Below are 18,799 nucleotides of genomic sequence, written 5' to 3' on the forward strand. Positions count from 1 at the left end.
TGGTTTTTATTCTTTTATTTTCTTTTACGCTCCCTGGTTTATCTTTAGGTTATCTGCTGTGATAGCCACAGTCATATATGCTCAGTCCATTGCTTGCTCTGCTCAGCTCTTGAGCGCCAATTTTCGACCCACCGGCTAGGCGCAACTTGCGTGTTCATGTATGCGTGCGTTTCTGTTTGCTTCTTCGCACTTGCGGTTAATTAGCCAAAGAACTTGCTACAACTTGTTGTTTGGTATTGATTTTCAGTTGGTGAGGAACATCTTCAGTGTCAAGGTCTCTCAAGTTCATAAGCGGATGGCGAATTGTGTTGGCCAAATAACTATTTTTTTACTAGTAAATATTTAAAGACTTGTAGTCTTTTTATGGTCAAACGTGTGCTGGGTGTGGTGTGAAGTGATTAAATAAAAAGCCTAAGAAAAAGTAATAATATTTATGTGTAAAAAAGCGAAGTATTTACCTTGACGAAGCAAATAAAAAATATTTTAGAGAAACGCGGAATAAATAGTGATTGCTTCTCCATTTATTGGATATTAAAGATATTCTTTACAACATGTAGTAAAAAGTCCAAATAACTTAAAGCATACAAATTGTGTTTACAAAGGTGAATTTTATAAACTTTTATGACTATATTGCATCTTTTAAGTTAGAAAAAAGATCAAATATGTTACAAATCAAGAGGTTAAATTCGTTAAATACTCGATGGACATTCAAAGACTCTTTCAATTTTAATTAGAAATTTCGTTGAATGTCTTCCCGCATTGTCTGTCCCGCTTAGGCTGTCTCTACTCTGACCATTCAAATAAAAATACAGGATAAAAATAACTAATCACTCAAATAGAACAAAATTAATAAACAAATACAAGGAAATGTTTCGTAAATTTTTTCAAAGTTATATGATTCAAAATTTTATAATAGATCATACAAAAAAAAAAAAAAAACTTTCGACGTACACTTTCAAGTCCAAAGTCTTTTTGGAAAGCAATTCCAAAGAGTATTTTGTTTCCTCCAAAAAAATTCGAAATTGCCTTGCGAAATTTGTTTAGACCAGGCTCGGCCGCAATAAAAATTGTTAATATTTTAAAATATGTCTTACCATTATTATCTTAAAACAAATGATTCGAAATTTTTATGTATATTTCCCTCCAACAGGTGGGGTTTAAACCCTGGGCCTGGGTTCAACCCTGGTTCAGCCAAACATCAAAATAGACCATCTAACTTTATTTCCTTTGTGATAAACCCATCACCGAAATCAAGCCCGAAAAGCCTCGATGAACAATATTAGGGGTCTGAACCATAAACTTCAATAGGTTCTTCAAGTGGTTTACTGAATTCCGTTTTGATCGTACCAGCAACAACATCGTTCAACTATACTTTTAGGTCACCCTTAAAGACTATATCACACAAGAAGCTGTTCTAAACATCCCGTGAATAATTTTTGACCACGAGAGAATTAAAGTTCGTTATATGGCTAAGGCTGTATGAAGCTAACCTGATGGCGTTAATTATATTTTAATTATAATTATGAATTATATTTTAGTTTGACATGAAAAAGCTATCTGCGATATGGATTGCTGACACTAGATCATCAGCGCAGTCTTGTGCCCATTTTAAACTAGTGTTTAGTGATGTTAAACTGCAAAAGTATTTGCATCGTTTAATTATTATTCTATTTTTCAAAACTCAGCTCTTTTTGCCAAATTTAAAAATCAGTTGTCATTCGGAGTAAAATGTGGCCAAAAATTACATAGTTTGAGCCAACTTGGCAGGCCTGTCTACAGAAGCTGTACAACCTATATCTTTAGAAAGAACATGAAACACTTACATACACACATATTTAAAGGTAATTCGATCACTTTAATGGAGTTGAAAAATTGTTTTATTATTTTCACAATTTTTTTTAATTAGGCCTAGTCATTAATTCTTTCTTACGTTTGGTGTAACAGCAGGCATGTTAAAAAGCTTAGAAAAGTGCATTACATGTACGAGAATTTTCAAGAGCTGCGTACTGGTTTCAGTAATTTTTAAAGAAAAACACAATTTTCTTGAGCGTTTTTTTATAAAAGTTTGTCATTTTTCTTGAGAGGTAGATACTATGCTTGAAGAAGCAAAAAAAAAAAACAAATCAATTTCAAAATATTCATACAAAAGCCAAAACCCAAACAAAGAATATGCAATCGAAAAGCCTATCAACTCGTACAAATCAACTGGAAACGAATGTCAGATTAAACAAAAAATGGAATAAAACCACAACAGGTCAATGCGCACAAATCAATTTTATTGCAAGAAAGAAAACAAAAAGGAGGACACCAGTTAATAATGAAGTTTTGTAAAAGCAAAATAAAAAATGAAATAAAAAAAACAACCTAATAAGAATGCAGCACACTTAATAGGAAGAAGAAGCAGAGGAATAAGGAAGGTGTATCAGAATGAACAACACGCAATGCATTGAATTGAGGAAAAGAATAATTTTGCAGAGCCGCGTAGAGAGTAGCAAACAGCATATCCAATTACGAAAGTGGTAACATACTCATATGCACGTATGTATATATGTATGTGTGTATTCAAACTTACCCAGCAGAAAAATTATTATCAATTGAAAAAAAAATATATGATCCTATAAAATATATACCTTGTAGTTAGCTACAAAAAGCTAACTTGAAACTATTTGAAACTATTTGAAAAGTAATGCAGGAGTAATTCTTTAAACAAGTTTCTATTTAAATATTCTCATAAAAATTTTACTTTTGGTTCGCTTTCTTTCTACTCTTTAAATACTTTTTCGAGTTGAGGATAGATATACGGAAGTTCGACATTTTATATTTTCATTTTGAAGTTATTTCCAACGGAGGTAGAATATGGGACCACCTGCAGCAGAATATGTAAACAAATATGGAATGTAATAAAATGAATTAAATAAACAAAAAAATAAAAAATAAAAAACAATATAAAAAGTATTTGGTTTTTCGTATTGATATTTTATATCCAAAAAAAGGTTGTTATAAGTTAATTTACATCTAATGCAGAGGTAATCACCCTTGATTATTTCGCGGCCATCGCCATAGAAATATAGTGACCTTTAATTCGTTCCTAATCAGCTTCAAGTTCGCTTATAGCTAAATAGATACATTTCCCGCAGGGTATTTACAGCCACTTATGCTGAAGCATACACACGAGACAAGCAAAATTTATGTATGTTTGTATGAATGTAGGTTTGCCCATGTGTGCAACGCAAGTGTATGCAAATTCAACGCACGCACACACACACACACACACACAAACACACAATCGAGGCTCAAATAGGGAATACGTATTTAGATGCTATTGCAAGCTGAGTTCTTTTTTTGCAAACGTATAATTTATGAAGTAAAAATATCATTATTGTGAAAGCTGGTCAGCGCTCTCAAACACAACCAGGCTCACTCTTGCCTTGCTGATAGCGAAGCTGCCGCTACATCTGCTTGGCAGCTGTAAATTGTCAACACTCAACCAAACCGCCATCAGTGCGGCTAAGGCATTGTATTTATTTAGCGATCAGCTGAGCAAAGCTCCACACGCAACAGCCACAACAAAGAAGCAACCTTTCCTAACTTATGAGATTTCGTTCTTTTCTCTCCTTTTTTCGTTTGTATTCAAATTTATTTTTGTTTCCATTTGTTGCTGTTGTTGTCACCAGAGCACCGTTATACGCGTTTCGAGTGGTGCAGAGCACACGCTTCGTCAGCCACTTTCTTCCGAAGCCCAACGATATTGCTTACGCATGCGTAGCGTCCGCGTTATCGTCTAAGCCAAGCTCTCATCAGCAGCACTGCTTTGCTCGGTTGACTTCAGCTACTTTCTCATTTTTCAGCTGTCTACTCTTTCCTAGTTACCTCAAGTTACATAAAAAATTACATACTTGCTGCTGCTCCAAGAGGCTGGCAGCGGCAAAGCAACGCGCTAGCCCGACGCGAGCACGTTCCACACCAGCAGCTTTCCTTCACTCGTTTCTCGTTTACTGCTGCTGTTTCTTCAGCATTGTGGCTTCCACTTCTGCTGACTCTCCGTGCTGTTTCTTTCACTGCTTTGCTGTGTAGTTTGTGTACATCTGTTTGAGTTTGGCCATGGCCATGGCCGTGTCCGTGTTCGTGCAAAAGAACTTGTTACTGTCCAACGGCAACTGCTAGCGTCTCCGTCGACGCTTACGCTAGCGCTCAGTGCGTAGTTGGCAGTCGAAACTTTCTGGCTGTCGCTTCGCAGCGCTTCCGTCAACAACTCCGATCTGCACCATGCGATCGCTACGTTCCACACACTGACGCTATGGTCGCTGGCATCGTTTATGCCATTGCCGCTGCCGCTAGTTGGCATTTAGAGCTGGACACTTCTTCGATTCAACTTCAGTTGCTGTTTTACATTCGATTTTGACTGTCGCTTTGCTTTCGCAGTGCTGGTTTTCAAATCCGTTATCACTGCAAGACTCAGCGCGCTTATGAAAGTTGCTTACCGCAATTGGACAGTCAGTTATTTAGTTGGTCGTGCGACTTTTACCCGAACTGTTGGTTGGCATTTTGTGTACGGTTAGAAAGTGGTTTCATTTTTTCTTTTGTGTATTTCTATTTAAAAAAAAAACAAAAAACTTTTACTTTATGAGTTTTGAATTCAAGTGAAAATACAAGATGTAAATTGCTTTTAATAGCTTTTAATATTTAAATGTGGACTTTAATTACAAACAGTTCAAGGATACGACATTGAACCTTAAACTACAAACTACATTAATATTGAAACGATATTTTATGAAGTGAGTTTTATTTATTCTTTTTGTTGCATGGTAATAAAATAAAAAAATAAATTAATTAAGTAAAAAAAGATCCAATGAAATAAAATAAAATTAAAAAAATATAAAATAAAATAAAATAAAATAAAATTAAATTAAATTAAATTAAATTAAATTAAATTAAATTAAATTAAATTAAATTAAATTGAAAACAAATAAAATTAAATTAACCAAAATAAAATACAATTAAATTGAATTAAACTAAATTAAAAATGTTGTGAAAAACTAAACAGTCGAATTAAATTTCATTTCAAAAAATTTTACGTTGGGTTCGCGACTTAAGTCTTTCGTTGGAAAATATGCTCCCAATTTAAATACCGCATTGCTGGTGTTTTTTTAGTTTGATCCAGAAACGCTGCTGAAAAGCTGAAGATTCCAGAACCAATTTTTAAATTCAAAGATCAAAAATTTTGGGTTAGGTAATTTTTTTTTTATTTATTTTTTTTTTTTCACTATTTAGTTTACTTAGCTTGTGTCAATTTCGAAATAGAAAGAGATAGTCATGTAATAGGAAAATATTTAAATATTAAATTTTTCATTATAGCCTTCTTTAGCTGAATGTATTCCAGCATTTCTCAAATGTTTCCCAAAATACTAGGCCTACTGAAAGTCTTCAAAATTACATATCTGTGCAGTGATGAGCTCTTAATTAGACCCAAATATCTTTCCATCGTACGACTTCCTCAGGTTTTAGAAATGAAAAATATTCCCATTATTTATCACACTGTTCCTCGGTTTTGGTTTTTTTTTTTTATATGTAAAGGCAGCAAACGTTCTGGGTATACAGACCATGCATTTTGTATAGTTAGTTAAAATGTAATAACTTTTAAAAAAGTTGAATAGCATCGAGATATATCATCTTAAGAATAATAAATGGATCAGTAATACCTAAAATCATTTAAAAGTTCGCATCTTAAGTCTTTTGTTCAAAGCATTATTTCGTCAGCTTAGGGCCAATTTCAGTGAATTTTTGTATTGAAAATCTGTAGTTAGCTGCCGATTCTGAGTGAACTATGCTATGTGAAATTTGCCCTTAGAGTGAATAGTTCATTTTTTTGTGAAAACCCATATATTGATAAAGGAGGCAGAAGATATTAAAAATGCATTGTTTCCAATAGTATTACGGTACTTGTTTTATTTCTTCTAGTTTTTATTCAATTAAGGACAACTTTGCTAATTTTCAAAAAGCCATAAAAAATTCGTTAGGGCTAGATAATGCGAAATCTCGTAATTAACATCGAAAGCTTTGAAAAGTATTAGGAGAAATGGCAATAAGCAGTTTTTTCCTCGCCTGTAAAATTAGAAAAACCGGACTTAGCAGACATTCACTCTTAACAAGAGATTTGTCTCTTTAACTAAACAGATTAATACGAGATTCGTAAGAATTTGGTTTTTGATCAAGAAAGTTGGCTTTTTGAAAAATATAGAAAAAAGGGTCTTCCGCCAAAGTATGTAGTTGCACTTTTTGCTATTGGGCGCATAATCTGGTTAATATTTGTAACACTTTGCTACTTTAAGTTAATATAAGTAGAACTGAAATTGTGTGATGCCACTTCAAGGCTTAACTTCCAGATTTATATAAAGTATTAATGAATTAAAACAGTAGAGTTTGATGCAAAAACCTTTTCAAAATTAAATTTTTAAACCTTGAAATTGTTATAGAATTAAACATTACTTTACTTAAACTTGAAGCCGCAAAACATGGCAACTCCGATATGCTACTTACATTCAATGTGGCTGTGAAAATGCGGAATAGAACACCGCAGAATCACTGAAATAAAACTTTTTAATAACACATGAATAATAAAAGAACTAACGGAAATCGCAGTAATCACTACGCACTGCCACTAAGTAGTAAGAAAACAACAACAACAATTAAATACGAAACTTCAAACCAAACAGCATTGGCAACAAAGTAACAAAGAAAGTCAGCCAGCGAGACAAACGAACATAGAAACTTTTCTAACTGGCTAAGTGAGTGTGGCAAATGAAATTAAAGGCAAGCACAACAACAACTAAAACAGTGAACACTTGTAGTAAGAAACATACTAGAAGCATATAAAGTAAGCGAGGTAGTGGAAAAGCTCAGCTTACTAAACGTGAATGCAAAATAAATAAAAAAATAAAGAATACAAAAAAGGTAAATAACAAATACAAACAAAGCATGGAACTTAAAAAAAAAAAAATAAAACAAAAAAGTGAAAAGTATGCAAGCCACAGCAGCGAGGAGAAAAGTTTAAGAAACTCATTTAATTATGATAAAAAATAATATTTATGTATTACCGAGATGCGGGTAAATGCAGACAGGCAGTCGTACACTTATTTATGCACGTGAAAGCATAAGCCTTGCCATAAATTAAATATGTTCGTTTGTGCGCATGCGTGTGTTCCAAATTAGAAATTTAATTTAAAGAACAGAATTGTGTGTGCGCGTGCGTTGTGAAAATAAATTTAATTAAATTTATTGCTTACACAAACATAAAAATGCTCGTAAATTAGTTAGAAACAAAAAGAAAAAGTTTTCAATGAAAAATTACAAAGAATGTATTTAAAAAGCACAATGACCTAAAATAATGATAGGAAGTGTGAACTGTTGCCACTTAAAATTTATTAGAAAGACAAATGAAGAAATGGGAAGAGAAAAAAGTATTTTGAAAAAAACGGGGGGTTTGTGACCCTTTCACCTTTTTAGTCATAAAACTCTGTCTGCCAGCCAAAAAAAAAATGTTCTTATGAAATAATTTCTCCCTGATGTAGCAACGTGATAAATAGCTTTCAATCTTCTACGATTTTACATGTAACTATATCCGAAATAGTATATTTTTTTTTACACATCACACAAACAAAATTTTGTTTTGTGTTTGACCGAACTGGGTTAGCTGTCATTTTCTAACCAAGAATAAGTCTAATTGCTTAATCTTATTTATATGGTTCTTCACATAAATGCTTCCAAAGCACAGCTGTAGCACCGATCATCTAGAACTCAAGGATATGATTAATTCAAAAAAAAAAATATTTAAAGTTTCAGTGCAATGTAAAGAAATAAAATTTGTACCAAAAGAAAGAAAAATGTTGTTGAATTTATCAACAAAAATTGTTGCTAAACAAAATCAAATTATCTTAAAAGATGTATCCTTGCCAATGATTAGCGGGTTATGGGAAAGAAACAGTTTAGAGTCTAGTCAGATGTTTCCAAAAAAATTATTTTTATTTGCTAAAGGGGTTTATACCTAATAATATCACACAGAATATAAAATATAATGAAAAATTCAAAAATAATATTACCTTTGATAATAAATAGTTTAAAAAAATAAAAATAAACTTCTATTTAAAGAAATTTTTCATGCAATGGAAATACCAACTCGAAACTAATCCACAAAATATATTGGACTAAACACAAAGTGAAAGATCAGAAAGAACCTCACCAATGAACTCATCTTTCTACCAAACCAACTGAGCAACGTATCCGCATTTTTCAATCGATCGACATACCAACTGACAACTGTTGTGTATCTTCTCCTCCATAACATGCGCACCCACCCACCCATCCTCACAATTTCTCATCTCACCAGTGTAGTGGTCTAGTTCTTGCAACAAAGCCCCTCTCGCAGCCAATCATCGAATAAATGACTTTGAGCTGCTTTGCGTGCATCGCTTCACACAAAAGTTTCGCTGCATAATAATTGCCAGCAACCAGCAGCAGCGACAACAAAAGAAAAAATCAACAAAACCAGCAAGCATTTAACGCGGCCAACCAGTCAGTCGGTGGCAAGGAGCTTTAAACTAACTAACTGCATTTGAGGCCACAGCATTTTGCGCCTCACTTGCAGTCGCCCGAACTACCAGCCACGATCTCAAAAGATAGCCCGGAGCAAAATTAAAAACACAAAAAAAAAATAGTTGGCAGCAAAAACGTTAAGCAAACTGGCGCGCATGCGTTGTAAATTGTATATTTAAATTGCCAGCCAACACAAATGCACCACAAAAGCGCTTGCAACGCAGTTTTTATATCGGCGCATTGAAACCGCCGCAGACTGCGTGCGCAGCTATAGCATCAGCTGCATTTGCCACTAGCGGCAATAACCACAACAACAACAACAACCAGCACCACAAGTGGCAGCTAAGTACAGCACGCAATTACCCGCACCGCTTTTGTGGCACAAGTGGAGTTGCGTCGTCAGCATTTGATCGCGCGCATCTTCGAGCACTACCACCAACCAGCACCACCGCCACCGAACAACGTTGCTGCAGCCTTATCTTCCTCTTGACCTGCATGGTAAGTGTTCAAAGACTGTAAAATTTTTGCATGGCATTTACTAACATCATTGCCGTTTTTTTTTTCTTCTTTTGCCTTCTTGTGTTTTGTATTTGCATTCTTATTTTGCCTTGACTTTGGCCTATAGTCAAGCTGCCCATGAAGGTGCAGAGAGAAGTAGATAGTCATGGCTAGCAAGTATGCACGCCAAAAATGTGGAAGAAATGCAACGCAGGAAACTGCAAAGTATGGCCATTATAAGTGGCATTTGCATAGCTGCATTTACTGCTGCCGGTTTTCTTGTTATTCAGCTTTTTTTTTTAGTATTTTATTTTTGTGTTGCAACCAAACACGTTTCGTTGGTAGGTCGACTGGGCTTTGTTGCAGCAGTTCGACCGCGATTTGGTAAAGTGGCAAATTCATGGTTGTTAAGTTAGCGTGTAAAACTCTGGTGGCAAGTACTTGCATGTCTTCATTTTACTATGGCATTTGGTTGTGTATGAAATTCTGTGCTCATATATTTTTAAAATTTTATTTTGAATTCATGAAAAAATCTCTCTGCATTTAATGGAAATATGATTTAGTGGGAATTTTAAAAAAAAAACTAACAATTTTCTTTGTATTTGAATAAACTTTTTCAACGAAAAATATGGGCTTGTAAGGAACGAAGTGCTGTTTCCAGCTCTCAAGAAAAACAAAAAATTTTATAAAACGACGCACAAGAAACGGAAAAGAAATTTTCGTCTACAAAAATTTATTCAATCAGTTTGCAGCTCTCAAGAAAAAAAATCTCGTATACAAAGTTATTTCTTCAAGAAAATTTATAGCAAATGCGAGGAGGATTTTCACGCTAAATATTCCTTACGATTTTTCTTGAGAGCTGGATTTCAAGCATTTAGGAGAAATATATATACCAAAAAGTAGCTAAAAAAGTAAGTGCGCATGGGCCACACTGCCGAAGTGAAACTTACTTTACATATCTAGTTTGTCTTTTAACCAATATACATATCGTTATCTTAATATAGAAGGTCCTATCTTATATCGTCGCTGAAATACAAAAAGCGTAACTAAGTAAAAATTAAAAATTCCCTTTTCGATCGAAAATGATGCGTTTCATCGAATTATAAGTCCCCACATCATTTTAAGAAATACAAAATTTTAGTCAGTTAAGTTGTTTTTGCATTTCAGCGACTATATGAGCTAGGGCCTTTCTGTATTAAGGTAACGATATTTACATACATACATCTGCTTTTGCTTAAGGTAATATTTTTGTCTTTTTTCTATCTAGATCCCTACCTATACCCTATTCGTTTAATTATATTTATGTTATCCTGTTTTCTTTTATCTTTATTTTTATAGTAACATCCATCAATATATCGTTAACAATATCAATAACAAAATCGATAACAATATCGATAACAAAATCGATAAAAATATTGATAACAAAATCGATAAAAATATCGAAAGAAATATCGATAACAAAATCGATTATTATATGGACAAGTTCCGAAAAAATTGATAGTAAAATCGGTAACAATATTGATAAGAAAAACGATAATAAAATTGATAAAAACTTCGATAACAAAAGCGATAAAAATATCGATAAGAACCCGATAAAATCTCTAAAATCCCGAAATAATTCCCAAATGTAGTCTCTGTTTCTCTATCTATATCCTTTTCTCTGCAATTACCTTTATTTTAATCTTTCTTCCTCCATTTTCATCTCTAATTGTATCGGTATCCTCATCCTCATCTTTTTCTTTATACATATTTATCTTTGTTTTTACTTTTAATTTTTTTCTCATTTTCTTCATCTACATCTTATATACAAAGCAAAGCGTTTAAATTTACCTTGATCTTCATTTTGCCTGTATCTTTTGTTTTTATTTTTACCTTTATCCTTTTCTTTATCTATGTACATATTTACGTACGATTTTTTATATAAGTTTAAATTTATATCGAAGCTTCTGCTGCCATATAGTGTTAATCAATAAGCTGCTAGAATTAAATTTTAACCACTCCAAATTCAACCAGCCAATGACTGATTCTTCCTTTTAATTTTTTTTCCAGCCAGTCCTGCAGAAGCAACAAATTCGCATACTTCGTACAAAACTTATGCAAATTCAATCAACTTTTTATTCAGAATTTTTAGAAAAATTTAGGGTATGCAGTTTTGTAGCTCATTACATTTTAGTTAGGTTGATTTTTAATAGTTTTTTTCGGCTGACAGTGCTGTGCATTTTCTTCCATATAAAGTATGCTCGACAGTTTTGTTTGTATAGGAGAAAATGCCTAGTACCATCAGCAAAAAAAAAATCAAAAATCAACGCGATTTAACTTAACAAAACTTATTTAACTACAAAACTGCATACCCAAGATATTTCTAAAAATTCTAAAAAAAAGTTTAAAATTTTTGGACGTAATTGTTAAAGTTTGTTGGTTTTTCATAATATTTGTACGAAGTATGAAATATGAATTTATGTTGCACTGGTTATGTAAAGTGCTAAAATTTTATTAGAAGATATAAACATTAAATAAGCAAAAGAAAAATGGCCCAAACGAGTCAACGAGTTGACTTAATCAGCTGACCACAGTTGTATGTATATGCAAATCAAATAGGCAATGTACAATTACCCACAAACCCACTGAAAATATAACAGAGCGCTTTGTGTGCATTCCTATCGCTATTTCTATACTGAATCACAAAGTTTTGTAATTTTGCAATCACTTTCGCTCTCACTATACCATTTTTTCTACTTTCATCGTTTACTCTATATAAAATTGGTTACTTTTTCCACTGCCTGAATAAACAAATTAATATCTCTTTTAATTGTCATTTGTGGTCAGACTTTCCGTTGAGCTGCAATTTGTCGTTTCCATTTTTTTAATGGCAACATTAACTTTTTGTATAGTTTTTGCATTTACAAATAATTGTTTACATACTACAAATGTATTGTTGTTATAGTTGTAACGTTTTGTTAAAGTTTTCACTTTTCAACAACGTAAACATACACACACACACCCCCCGATGAACCACATAATCAAACCTAGTCGCATAAATAGAAGAAAGTGGAGTGGAGGTAGGAAAAAAAAAATCGTTGCTAAACAAAAAAGAAAAAATGTATGAATAAATGGAAAAGTGCAGGTCATAATTGTCGCTATGGTAAATCGGCATGCATGTGAACGTAAATTAAAAATGTATTATACTTTTTATGTTTATACATATGCTTGCTCATATGTATGCATGTATGTATGTACATATATTTGCAAGCGCTACAACGCCGGCCACTCATTCATGATAATTTAACTTTCGCTTTTAGTGCTTTGCGTTGTTCTGGCTTATTGACATTTTATTGCAGATCAACGGAGAAAAGCTCTTGCTATACCAACGAAAATTATGCGAGCCAAGTTATGGCACTATTAACAATAGTGTGAGTGTGACAAAGACTTTAGCAACAAAGAGTTTCATGGACAAACTTCATTGCCACTTTTACTATTACAAGCAATCAAAAATGTTTTATTGTAAAGTTGACAAAACAAATGATTTTCGAATTTTCATTGTCTACTTTTACAATCTTTTAATTACTTCGTAGCGTTTAAACAGAATTTATTTTTTTTTCTAATTTTCCTCTCATTTTTTGTCGAGGCTGAAGAATACTACACATGAGTATGAGGTACTTGTGAAATTTGATGTATAAACATCGGCTTGGCAATGCATTAGGCGATTAAGTATGTACATGCAGAAAAAGGTTAGCCATTAATTTCATTTCATTTCGTTCATTTTGTTAGGACTAGTACACGATCTTTCCATAACCACTTCTGGAACAGTCGAATAGCCTTTCAGCATCATTTCGTAATTAGTTTCATACTACCCCGAAATGATCCCGAGATAGTCTCAAAATTTTTCTGGAATATTCCTGAAATGGTTCTGAAAAATACGTGAGCTTGCCTCGAAAGGATCTCGAACACGTCTTTATACGGTCCCAAATAGTCTCTTTTTATTGCCAAAATGATATTAAACAACATCCGAAATGCTCCTGAAATTGTCCTAAATGAGTAGTGAACTATCACGGAATGTTGATGAGCTATTACCGCAATGGTCCTGAAATAGCTTCTAAATCGCCGGAAATTATCCCTATGCCGAAACGGTCCCGAAATGATCCCGGTCCTGAAGTAGTCCTTAACAGGCCACAAAGCCGCGAACTTCTCCTGCAATGACTTCGTAGAAGTCTTGCAACTATCCCGAAATGGTCCTGAACTAGTCCTAAAATAGTATTGAATTAGTTCGGCAATGGTCCTGAATTTGTCTCAAAATGATCCTCAGAGATAAAGAAAACTGCATAGATTGGCTAACTCTTCATAGAATTACTAGGAAAATATTAGGTTTGAAAGATGGTTAAAATCGGTATACTGCAACGCCGCCGAGCCATATATATAGAGAAATGAACATCTACCATATCTGCTCCGAAAGCAGTAAGCGTGTCGGGGTGCCTGCCTTAACTTTTTTTATACAACTACTTTCGTAGGTTTCAGTACTTCAAAGTTAATTTCCGTAAAATCGGATGGCGATAAAGACAAATCCAATTAAAACAAATCACTCAGTTACCATTATTGAGTCCGTGAAATACGTTTCATACAACATCGACTTTCTTTATCCTTTATTCTGAAGAAAAAAGCTTAAGACATATAAAATAAATAAATCGCACCAACAAAAGACCTTTCGTCTGCCCCATAAGCGACGAAGCGGAAGCACGAGCTATACGCGATCTGGCAAAAAAATAAGCTGGCGATCGAAATACATAGCTGCCGTGCTTGAGTAAATTCCCAAATTCCCTACTGACCCCTCGTCTATTATACCGGGTTTTCCAACCATTTTAATTCAGGAATTATTTATTGTTTCTTTTTTTTTTTTTGAACTGAGTATTGAAAGATCATCACAAAAATTTGCTTTCCCAGAATGCATTTTACAGATGTTTTTCTGACATTTTTTCTTTAAAATCTTGCTGATCAATATAACTTGCTCGCCGACATTTGCTATATGGCTTCTCATTTTGGTTGTTAAAGTTTCACTTTTCAATACAAATCTCACTTTTATTTCATGTCAAGCAAATATTTCTGCTGCATCACTGAGCGCTGTCACTGTGTTCCATAAAGAGTGTGCCGCTAACGACTTTTCGCCTCCATTGAAATTTGTTTCGATTTTTAGCAACTTTTGTTTTCTCAATTGTTCTTTTATACATAGCTTCGCCTTTAACCAGAAAAATGCTTTCTTAATGTCTTACGCCTTAATTAAGTAAAAATGATGCGTAAAATTTTCAAAACAATGCCACCGAACAAGGCTGGCCCACGCAGCGCTCAACACGCGAGCAGTGCAACTGAGTGGGAGAGCAACAGCAGCACCGACAGCACCAGCAGTCAACGTGGCGTATGTGTAACACTTGAAAGCGGCGACGCAGCTAAGTAGATAACACTGAATGTTTACCTATGCAAATAGATGCTTGTGTGTGTTTGTTTGTTTGTGTGTGAGTGACCTAAATAGCGGTGTTTTCTTATTTATTTACATATTCTTCCACGAATTGCCAAACCAAGCGGGCGTGCATGGGGGCATATCTTTACTTATTTTCATGTATGTATGTACATATTTGATAATTGCATAGGAATATGTATGTACATTAGGGTGAATCACCAAAAAAAGTTACAGCTTTTCCGCCTGAACTAAAAAGTGATTTTTTGGAAAAAAAAAATTTAACAAGTAAATAATTTTATTTATAAAAACAAAATTTTTTGAGGTATTTGAATTCGAATCAGCGTCTTAATATTTTCAGAAATATTTTGGCGCCGATCTATTTATTTATTTTTTTTTGTATGGATAGCGATGCACCTTAATGTACGTGCATCGCGTAAAGTAATGTTTGCTACTTTTTTCATTTGTTGTCAGTCACTGTTCAGCGCACACCCCGAAGCATGCAAATTTCCCATATAAATTAGAATCGGCACAAAATTACCTTAACTAATCAATTATTTACATAGCAGCATTCGATAAGCAAAGAACCGCAAAAGAGAAAGACACGCAAAGAAAACTAGCAAAACAATCAGTCAATGTGCGCCGAGCGTGGAGTGTGCCTGGCTGCCCCGACTAGCTGTCACAGAATTTGTGTTAATTTGCAAACATCAATTGTGGCTTGTGCTAATTTCTGGCTTAACTGCTGTCTTTCACTCGACGATGACGACGACACACTAACTCGTACACACATACACTCAAACTATGTACAAGGCACATAAACACAAATTCTTTGATTTCTATGTCGTGTTCCAGAATGTGACCTAAATGCCAAAATATATGCACACAATCAATATTTACCTACCAATGCTAGCATGCTTATGTAGGTATATGTATGTATGTCATGCAGCATGTAGATTGGAGGAAAATAAATTTGGCATAAATCCTACAAATTCATTTGAGATGAAAGTGCTTGGCTGATTTGACGATCAAGCGTTTAATTCGAAAGACTTAAGCAAAGAACTTGTATTCGGAGCTGTGCTGACATGCATGCATATGTGTGGGCATACATACATACATAGTATATGGCGGGCATTTTGATTTCATATGAAGTATGTATGTATGCATATATGTATGTGGAAAGCAACGCCACTTAATTTAAGTATTTTAACCTTAATTTGGTTATTCAGGTAATTACTTTCACCGCTGATTCTCGTACACAAATTGGTGAATGTGGATGTAGTTTCGATTTTTGTTGACCCTTTACGCAAAGATCCCCTATTGAGCAATGATGAAGTAAGCAATATCTTTTAAAGTTCAACTTTGTATATAAAAATATATCAAAATTTCAATGTCATAAGCGTATGTAAATATTTAGTGTTGACCGCGGCACGTAAATTACACGATTCAACAAAATCGCAAAAACGGGAACCAACCTCTTCTTATAAAATTGTATATTGATTCCAAGTCCATTTAGAAATTTTTTCTGGAAGTTTTGTTTTTGAAAAAACACTTTTCAGTTGTCATAAAATGGCCAAAATCAAAAATATCAAAAATTAAGAAATTTATTTAGATAGGAGCTAGTTAAAAAATTCACTACACTCCGCTTTCAGGTGGCTAATTCTCGTTCTTTGAAAATTTTAGTTTTTTACTTTACCAATTGAAAGGATTTTTGATTATTAAAACTTTCATAATCGTCTAACAAGTAATTATTTTGTAAATTTTTGTTGACATTCCTTATCAATAAATAATGTTTTTTAAAATGCCCAAATTAACCTTTTCACACACACAAGCACATTGAAAACCTTTTGACAAATAAATTTATTTTCATTTGAAAACATAATCGTAACGAGATGAAAAATTCTTTTTTCTTCGCGTTTTCACATGACAAGAACTGAACCCCAGGTCAAAAAAGAATAACATATTATTTTTATCCAAAGAAACTTTTTTTATGAATTTTTTATTTCAAAATCTTTAAAATACTATTACTTTTATTTCGCTGCCCTCGTTCTTTATGGGCTGTTTACAGCTTTAAAAAAAATCACAAGAAATATTTTTCATTATTTCTCTTGGTTGAAAAACGTACTTTGTTTCTGCTGTAAATTTTCTTGAAGAAGTAAGCATTTTTTGCTTGAGAGCTGCAAACTGGTTTAAGAAATTTTGTTTGAAGAAATTTTTTTTCCATTTCTTGTGCGTCATTTTATATAAATTCTTTGGTTTCTTGAGCTCTAAACAGCCTTTCTTTAGGTATTTAATTTTCTCATAAAAAATGTTATTTACACAGAGTGAGGCGTCTACTCTGGAGACTCTCCAGTGGAGAGAGTAAAAATGTTCATGTAACGGAATTAATAAAAAAATGTCTTTACAGTTAAGTTGACAAAGTTTTTAACTTGTGTAATAGCAAAAACCACAATTCCAAATACCCAGTATTTCAAGCTCTCAAGAGCACTTTGTCTATCCGTCTCTGCAAGTTTTCCGGTCATTCAATATTCCACCAGAATTTTATCGGCCTAGTGTAATCTAGTGTGGAGTAGCGGTTTCACTATGCAAACAATTCGTTATTAATACTGAACCAAAAACAAATAATTAAAAAAATGCAACAACTAAAAAAATAAAATTTTGACCAGAAGTTAAAGCTGTCACCGAATCGTAATGTATCTTCTTATTTTGTTCAAAAATGGTTTGTTTTCTTCGAATAAAGGGGAAAGAAGTAATATTTCAAGAAATAATTCTCACCTTATGAGACATTGTTTACAGATATTTTTACGAATATTCGCATTTTAAAAAGGCCTTTATGAATACTTGACAGTGATTCTATTGAGTTGTGTGCCTAGTTTGCTGACATCTCATAGCCATAACTTATTATCTCGCAAGCTGCATCATTTCTCTCAATTTTTCAATGTGTGGGAAAATAGTGGTGTTGAGATTGATTTTGCATACTGAAAGTGAAAAACTGACTGAAGTGCAGCTTCTGTTAGTAGCGACCGGAGTTTTTCAATTGGTAAAAATATACTCGGATATTTTCTACTGTCTAATGGGGGGGTACGCGATGTCAGAGAAACCTTCTTCTCTTAATTTTGGATGTTTCTTGAACCAGGAATCGAACTTCAACAACTCGTACACACCCCTTATCATACGGCTAAGGCCGCCGCAATACGGAGCTACACGAGTACATTTTATTTCTGCAATAAACTTTTAATAAACTACAAAAACTATGGAAGCTGCCATGGCAATTACTTTCAGTAAAAAATAAATTAAACCAATATGTTTCAAACATTTTCAGGGCCTCTCACAGAACTCATAATTTACGCAGTTAATTGTAGGGATTGGTACACTTTCAACTTGATTTTGTATAAATTAACAAGCCGTATATATTTTCAATTTAGTCGGCGTTTTTAGTACATTTGGGTTTTTTTCTAGAAATAGTAAGCCCCAAATTTTCAAAACTCTAATCTCTGTGAGAGTTAATCACAGAAAATATCAGAGAAGTGACTAACCCCAGATCTAGATGCGGCAATCAAAAAGAATAAACAGACGGCAGCGTTGATCCGGATCAACTCGGGAATTAACTGCAGTTAATCCGAATTAAGTCCGAAATAATCCGGATCAACGCTGGCGTCTGTTTGAGCTTTTAGACGCCATTGGAAACCCATTTTGCAATTTATCAAACCAGCGAACTGAGAAAAAAAAGAAAATGGTAGACATAAAATGGGGATTGAAAAACAGAAAATTTCTGGTGCCATTTTTCTGGATCCCAAAAAACAAAACATGCCAAATATTTTCAGAGAAATTTTTGTACATATGTATACTCGCACATACACATAGTGCCCCTTCAAGTTGATGGCGATGATAAAAAAAAAAGAACAAAACGCGCGCAATGGCGTTGATATTTGAGGAAGAGAAGATAATAAGAAATGTGCACAGCAACAAACCGTAAGATGGCCAGCTGAACGGATAGCTGGAGTGACTGACCAACTAACAGCAGAAACCATAGCCATAAAGTGAGGAAACCGAGACCAGCAGCAGCCGCGACTCATTTCCGTTGCAATTGTTCTACAAATCAGCAGAAACAGCAACGACACAATGGCGGGCATCAACAACAAGCGATTGCTCTTTGAGAGACATTTCTTGTGTAGAGGTTTTTTTTTTTTTTTTTAGGTGAAAGAAGCGTGAATGCAATAATAGCAACAACAGTTGAAGCGGTAGCAACAGTCAAAGCGAAAGCAACAACTA

The 18,799-nt window shown here is 33.8% G+C and overlaps 1 protein-coding gene across 1 annotated transcript in view; it reads left to right on the plus strand.

Moving 5' to 3' along the window:
• Positions 1-8,715: 8,715 nt before the first annotated feature.
• LOC118743336 (serine proteinase stubble) overlaps positions 8,716-18,799 on the plus strand; it is a 41,773-nt gene continuing 31,689 nt past the window's right edge. The window contains exon 1 of the mRNA XM_036475938.1: positions 8,716-9,087. Coding sequence (XP_036331831.1) covers positions 9,085-9,087 — 3 coding nt within the window. The 5' untranslated portion in view covers positions 8,716-9,084. The remainder of the gene's footprint in view (positions 9,088-18,799) is intronic.

The sequence above is a fragment of the Rhagoletis pomonella genome, unplaced genomic scaffold (assembly GCF_013731165.1).
Source record: "Rhagoletis pomonella isolate Grant_MI unplaced genomic scaffold, Rhpom_1.0 Rhpom_scaffold_00007, whole genome shotgun sequence".
NCBI classification, from domain to species: domain Eukaryota; kingdom Metazoa; phylum Arthropoda; class Insecta; order Diptera; family Tephritidae; genus Rhagoletis; species Rhagoletis pomonella.